This window comes from Rosa rugosa, chromosome 1 (assembly GCF_958449725.1).
Source record: "Rosa rugosa chromosome 1, drRosRugo1.1, whole genome shotgun sequence".
Taxonomy (NCBI): Eukaryota; Viridiplantae; Streptophyta; class Magnoliopsida; order Rosales; family Rosaceae; genus Rosa; species Rosa rugosa.
In genome coordinates this window covers 72,329,839-72,336,588 of record NC_084820.1, presented here as the reverse complement: position 1 = coordinate 72,336,588, position 6,750 = coordinate 72,329,839, and the positions used below count along the sequence as shown (strand labels likewise).

Below are 6,750 nucleotides of genomic sequence, written 5' to 3'. Positions count from 1 at the left end.
ATTAATGTGGTGGTTATTGACAACTTCAGCAAGGTGCCTCGTGTGTTGCCTTCGATCTTTTGTAACTTCAAATGGCATTTACATTTAACATTTTGGCATCTGTCTTTCAAACTCAGAACTATTTTGGTACTCACTATAAAATTTTTGGTAAAAAAACAGAGTCGAAATTAGAACACATCAGCAAAACGACAGTCTAATAGGACTGAGAGGGTATTACTGCCGGTATAAAATCCCCTGTTTCCTCAAGATTCAGCTCATTCTTCATTTCCTGGTGTTCTTCCCCACGAGGCCTTAAATTCCAGAATAACTTAACAAATAAATCCTTTTGATTTGTTTTGCATTTGGGATACATGAGAATCTTAGATTGATGCGGTGCGTTTTGCATGCAACAGAATTCACAAAGGTGGCGGTACGTACGGCCATCGGGTTTGTGGTGATGGGATTCGTTGGCTTCTTTGTGAAGCTCATCTTCATTCCGATCAACAACATCATCGTCGGAGCTGCTTAGGTAAGGTTCTCTGATCAGTCATTAGTTTGATCGATCTGCATGCATGATCAAATCAAGGAAGTTGTCTGTGACTGATTGTATTAGTTTCATATAGATCTGTACATAAATTTTTCAGATTCTGGTTGGGTTCTGTGTTGATTATCGTTTATGATTAATGTATGGGAACTGTTTTGGGTGATGCCAATAACAAAAGGATCTTTTTTAGGTTCATAGATCACTAACATCTTGATATGGGTAATATAATGACAGGAAATCCAAGTAGTTTCATACATTGTATCACAACTCCTTGGCTTACTTTTGTATTGTGTTGAAGATTCATCAATACATGTGAGTATATTAAAACTAGATGAGTTCCTGTCTTCCTGACATTATGTTGATGCTGCAATGATTGTGGTGGTGCAGGTCCTTTGGCACTTGTAAGAAAGAAGATGGAGCTATCAAGGAACACTAGATAGGGATAAGATTACGGCCAAGTGCATTATGATGCTTACAGTTTACCTATTGTTTGTTTTTCAGAAAGATTCTACTCTCTTAGCTTGTTCTTTTGTAATTCAGAGGTGTTGAGTTCAGCATTCGATTTTCTTTTCTCTCCCAATTAACCAAATCACTGTTCTCTGTTTCGCTGAGTGTCAGTCGTGAAAGCTCTATTCTCTCTTGTAGTTCAGTTTTGGCTTTGCTAGTAAGAGTTGATGGGAAGACCTAAAAGAATTGAAAAGCTTAGTGATGATTTGCTAGGTCACAAGTACATTGTCGTGAGAGTTAGTCATGAAAAATGAATTCTGGGGCTTCGATAATATGAAACCAAATGATAAAACATTATGAAACCAAATTTCCATGAATGATCAAGGCATCACAGTTAGTACTCATGAATATGAAGTTCAATAACGAAGTAAAAGCCGCTGTATTGCACTAACGAATTTTATCTTCCACAGAAGCGAGAAGTACATCAGAGAGGGACTAAAATCTGCATACTTGGTACAACACTAGAGACTTCTCAGTGATTTGAACACAAAATTATACAAAAAGGAAAGAATTATGCTCCCTTTGATAGCACTTCATATACGAGATTAGCAACAATCAACAAAGAGGATTGGTCTCTGCACCATTATCAGCAGATGCAAGCACCAGTTGTGGTTTGTTTTGAAGAATATAGCCTTCCTTTCTTGCTTTCTTTTTCTCGCGTTGTAGCTTGAAGTTCTCCCTCTTCCTAACCCTGTAGCTGTTGGGATTTTCAGGCTGTATCTCCCGAGGGTAAACACTCACCTGTCAATTGTTCAACGAGGATTCATGTTAGTACTAGCACAGAGTACCTACTCTTTCAAGCCAACAACTGTAAGGTTCAACAGCTTCAAATCAAACCTTCTTCCTGTCAGGTCCATACTTCTCAAACTTAACCAACCCATCAATCAGAGAGAAAATGGTATGGTCCTTGCCAAGCCCCACATTCTTCCCCGCATGGAACTGAAAATAATGCGAAAAAAAAAAAAAAAAAATCTCAATGTCAAAAAGGACTCTCAATGTCCGTGGAAGGTAGCGAAAACTAAAATTACATCAAACAAAGGACATCGCATTCACTAATAAGAGCATTGAACTATTGGAACAGACATACTATTGCCAAAAATACAGCCCTGAATGCCTTAACTGACATCTAACTTAAAACACTAATAAAACATGTATCTTTATAGTAATTGTAAACCATATATCATTATCTCTTGATGTTGTACTCAAATGCTTAATCTTCGAGGTAATCACAAGACAATAATATCGGTTTTTACTACATCTAATCAGTTCTAGCGACACTTTGTTCCAACCAAATTAAAATGGGGATGGTAACCAAAGTCTCAATCTTTTGGGAATATTTACCTTGGTGCCCCGCTGACGTATGATGATGGAGCCGGGCTTGGCGACCTGGTCACCGTAAATCTTAACCCCGAGCCTTTGGCCTTTGGAATCGCGACCGTTCTTGGTACTACCAGCTCCTTTCTTGTGCGCGTTTTGAATCGTCAATGGCAATCTGCGTTGGCTAGTAGTAGACAAGGATAGCTTTGGGCCCAATTGGACGGAGCCCAAATCACCTCTGAAGAAAGAGGAGGAAGAGGAAGAGCTTGAGCTCAGAGCCATACCTCTGAATGCTCCGACTAGGTTGAAACTCATAGACGCGACCGCCATTTTCTGGGGATTAATTTTTCATAAAATCAAAAAGGGTGTGAAGTTTTAGGAAATTTGAAGCAAAAGCTTATAGCTTTGGACTCTGGAGGAGGAGGAGGAGGAGGAGGAGATATAGTGAAACCAACCTTATCTTGGAGGCTGGTGATTGGGTATTACTGCCAGCAACTTAAGGCCCAGGTTTAACCTGCGGCTTCCACGTCAGCACGATCATATCTGGACGGTCGATATTGAATTACAGATTATTATCATTTTCTACTGTGTTCTTATGTTATGGTTCAATCTTTTTCACTGTATTCTGAGACAAAAAAAAAAAAATCACTGTGTTTTTTTTTTTTTTTAATTGTGGATAAGGTAGCAAGTTACCTCAGTTACTGTAGCAAGTTACCTCCTGTAGCAAGTTACCTCAGTTACTTTAGCAAGTTAATAACACATGTGCTCAGTCATTATTCAGACTGAGATTCATGAGGGTATATCAGCAAAGCTAGACTAAACCCCTGCTGCAGGCACGCTAATCTGAAGGCCCCTCAAACCTGCTGCCACAAACTTAAGGGAGTTGGAACTCGAAGGCTAGACATGGGGGTTCCATGTTAGGTCGCTTGACCAATCTTCCCACACAGGTGGTTATTTATTCATTTTCTTGTAACAAAGTACAGATATGTAGGTCACAAAATTAATTCTTTTTTTTTTTTTAAATGCATTAGTTTTAAGGTTCGGATTAGTAGCTTTTTGTGACATAACCTATAACTGGTCCAATGTCTAACATTCTATGAAAGTATTTGATTTTTTTAGTGTGTTTACTTTTTCATCCACTTTAATAATTGAAAAACTCGAAACATCACACATTATGACGCATGATAAATTTTTTAAATCGTTGTTTTATGTGAACTACTCTCAAACTCACTAAAAACACCAAATTAAGGGTTCACATGATGCATGAATGCATGATCATGCAATATGGTTCTTATCTGAAATTCCAAACACATATATAGCAATCAAATGAAGAAACCTAATTGAGAGGCGTTTTATGCCCTTGATTTGGCGCGACTATTACACATATTCCTAATTAAGTATCATACACATATATTCTTGAAGTGATCGATCAGGATGTCTCAGACTGAGCGAAGGAAAACGACGATGGAGGCTTGGCAATCAAGTACAATTCATTCTTTCTCCTACATGTGAACCCAAAAGTCTCAGTCATATATATCAAGCTCATCTGGTTTGATCCCATTTCCCAGCTCCCAATCGAAGTGATAGAGCAACTGAGAAAAAGCAAGTTCAACCATGGAAAGGCCAAAAGAAATACCCGGACACGATCTTCTACCAGCCCCAACTGGAGTGAACTTGAAGTCAGACGCTTTAAAGTCCATGCTGGAATCAGAACCACCATGGAGAAACCTCTCTGGCTTAAACGACTCCGCTTCAACCCAACTCTCCGGGTCTCTTCCAATGGCCCATTCATTGATGATCATTTTGGTTTTCGCTTGGACTTCGTATCCTCCGATTTCACATATTTCTCTTGATTCTCTTGGGAATAATGGTGCTGGAGGGTGTAACCTCAGTGTTTCTTTTACCACTGCTCTCAAGTATTCCGGTTTTTGAACGTCTGCTTCTTCAATTTTCGGCTTTCCTTGAAAGACTCGTCGAACCTCGGCTTGAGCCTTACTCATTACTGTTGGATTTCTCATCAATTGTGACATTGCCCATTCTATGGTGGTAGCTGTAGTCTCACTCCCTGCTGAGAATATCTCCTGGTCGATCACCAGAAAACATAAATTCGATATATAAGCTCCAAAATGGCCAAATTAGAATGAATAACTGAAACACTAAGGCCCCGTTTGGGACAGCTTTGCTTTTAAAAAAAATCAACTTTTATCTAAACTTTCGGATTTTATTGTGTTTGGTAAATTTAAAAAAAAAACAGCTTTTTTTGAAAATTACGGGTCACTTACCGCAGATTTTAGAAGCAGCTGAAAGGTTGCTTTTAGAAGCTGCTTTCACTCAAAACACATCTTCATTTTATAAAATTCCAGTAACACCCTTATCTATTATAGAAAATATCAGTCATGATAATTATCATGTATTCAGATCCGTTCTTATCGTGAAGAACACTACGCGCCAAGAACATATGAAACTACGCGCCAAGAACATATGAAACCGCGCCAAGAACAGAGACCTGCTACTTTAGGTTCCTCCATTGGCGGGAAGAAGAGAGCCAAGAGACGACTACTTATCAGTTCTAATCATATATATATATATATATATACATATGTTCTCATCAAAAAAGAACACTGGGCGCCAAGAACAGATGCCTGCCACTCTGAGTGGGAAGAATAGAGTCAAGAGACGGGTATCATCGATCGTTTTTCTTTGGCTATTTCTTCCTATTTGATTCTCATCTTTTTCGTTTTCTTCTATTGCTTCCCTTGATCTGTGTATATACTCATGGCATCAATCTTGTGAAAATACGTACAGGATATAGATTTTGATTTTTTTTTTTTCCTTCTATTGTTTCCTCTGTTCATATACTCATGGCATCGATCTTGTGAATATGAAGATCACGGGGATAATTGATTAATTTTGATTCTGACTTTTATGTTTATATTTGTTGTAATATATGCCCTTTCTGCAGTCCATTTTTAAGATTTCATTCCATTACTTCTGCTGGGTTCGCTCATCTATCCTTCATAGTTGTCTTTAACTCTGAAAGAATAGAGTAGTGAGTGTGGGTTTTGATCGTTTCGCGCACCTGGAGTTGCTTTGATTTAAGCTATTCCCCCCCCTTTTTTTTTTTTTGGCAGTAAGGTCAAGCACAAGTTCGTGTTTTGCTGTTCCTGCTGTGGTTCTCTACTTTCTCAGGTAATGTGATTTTCCTGAAATTCTGTAAACTAGAGTTTCTTTTTGTTTGTCTACAATTTCAGTTTTGAAGTCTTATGGAGTTATTGTGGAGAAAGTGTAAATTTGGTCTAAGCTGCTTGGTATACATTATCTTTACGAAGAATCCTCATATTAAGCTCTAGAGTGTGTCTGTCATATTTGAAATTGTTTGTTATTATTAGTGTAGCTTACAGTTTGTTTATAGAGAATTCTCTGATTAAGCTCTTGGTATGAGTTATTTTGGTCAGTAGAGTAGCCAGAATACAAAACAGAAAGTAAACTGGTATGAGTTATCTTTGTACTTGAACCTTATTTTGTTTCATTAGTTGTATATTTATTTGTATACTGGTCAGTTTTGAATATCGTTGAACTATGATAGAGATATCCAATGCCTAAAACAATATCAGCTCTTTACAGATCTCTTTGAGTACTTCTGCTCTGGCTGAACTAATAACTACTTCACAAGGTATGTAGCTTTCTGGTTTTCCGACCATGGAACTTAGTTTTGCTGTTTTGTACCTTCTTGAATTTTTTTTCTTCCTTCTCAGCACTCTTTCTTCTTATTTAGTGTGTAAATAAAAAGATGATGATAATACTTGCAGAACGTGCTAAAGTATGGACATGTCAGAAGATGAGGAAGAGGCTTCCCAACATCTTGTCCAAGCTACCTGTGTATTTGCCCGTATAATTGAAGCATATTATATGAAATATATCCATAAAACTCCTTTTCTGAATTCTTCCCACACAGGGAATATATGGGTTATGGAATTGCTACGTGGGAATGATGAACGATTCTCTAGAATGATGAGAATGGACAAGCGTGTGTTTTACAGATTATGCAGTGAGTTGCAGAACAAGTATGAGTTTGAGGGTTAAAAAAGAATGAGTGTTTTTGAGATATTGGGAATGTTCTTACACATTTTAGGACATGGGGTAGTAAATAGATTAGCACAAGACCGATTTCAACACTCTGGTGAGACTGTGAGTAGATATTTCACTTATGTTTTGGATATGGTGTGTAACTTGGCTATAGAAGTCATACAGCCAGAGGATCTTGAGTTCAAGAACACTGCACCACAGATATTGAGGGATTCTAGATATATGCCTCATTTTAAGGTAATTACTTGAATTGTCTATATGTTATTAGTGAATTAAGTTGTCAATATTGAAAGTTTTGTTTTGTTGTGTTTCAAGGA

The 6,750-nt window shown here is 37.7% G+C and overlaps 2 protein-coding genes, 1 long non-coding RNA gene and 1 pseudogene across 3 annotated transcripts in view; 2 read left to right on the top strand and 2 right to left on the bottom strand.

The window, feature by feature from the left end:
• The window catches only part of LOC133726760 (protein transport protein Sec61 subunit gamma-1-like), a 4,956-nt gene extending 3,712 nt beyond the window's left edge, over positions 1–1,244 (top strand). Inside the window, exons 1-2 of the mRNA XM_062154373.1 lie at positions 1–508; positions 911–1,244. The exon at positions 1–508 is cut by the window's left edge and continues 3,712 nt beyond it. Coding sequence (XP_062010357.1) covers positions 368–508 — 141 coding nt within the window. The 5' untranslated portion in view covers positions 1–367 and the 3' untranslated portion in view covers positions 911–1,244. The remainder of the gene's footprint in view (positions 509–910) is intronic.
• A 136-nt stretch (positions 1,245–1,380) lies between these two features.
• On the bottom strand, positions 1,381–2,811 carry LOC133726759 (large ribosomal subunit protein bL27c). Its single transcript, XM_062154372.1, has 3 exons — positions 2,372–2,811; positions 1,868–1,969; positions 1,381–1,771 (listed from the first exon to the last, which is right to left on the bottom strand). The coding sequence occupies exons 1-3, from the start codon at positions 2,675–2,677 to the stop codon at positions 1,586–1,588; spliced, it is 594 nt and encodes a 197-aa protein (XP_062010356.1). The 5' UTR covers positions 2,678–2,811; the 3' UTR covers positions 1,381–1,585.
• Positions 2,812–3,728: 917 nt separating this feature from the next.
• Positions 3,729–4,875, bottom strand: LOC133734673 (desmethyl-deoxy-podophyllotoxin synthase-like; annotated as a pseudogene).
• A 55-nt stretch (positions 4,876–4,930) lies between these two features.
• Positions 4,931–6,664, top strand: LOC133726758 (uncharacterized). Its single transcript, XR_009854922.1, has 4 exons — positions 4,931–5,027; positions 5,479–5,536; positions 5,972–6,020; positions 6,157–6,664. It is a non-coding gene; the product is annotated as an uncharacterized LOC133726758 (long non-coding RNA).
• The last annotated feature ends 86 nt before the right edge of the window (positions 6,665–6,750 follow it).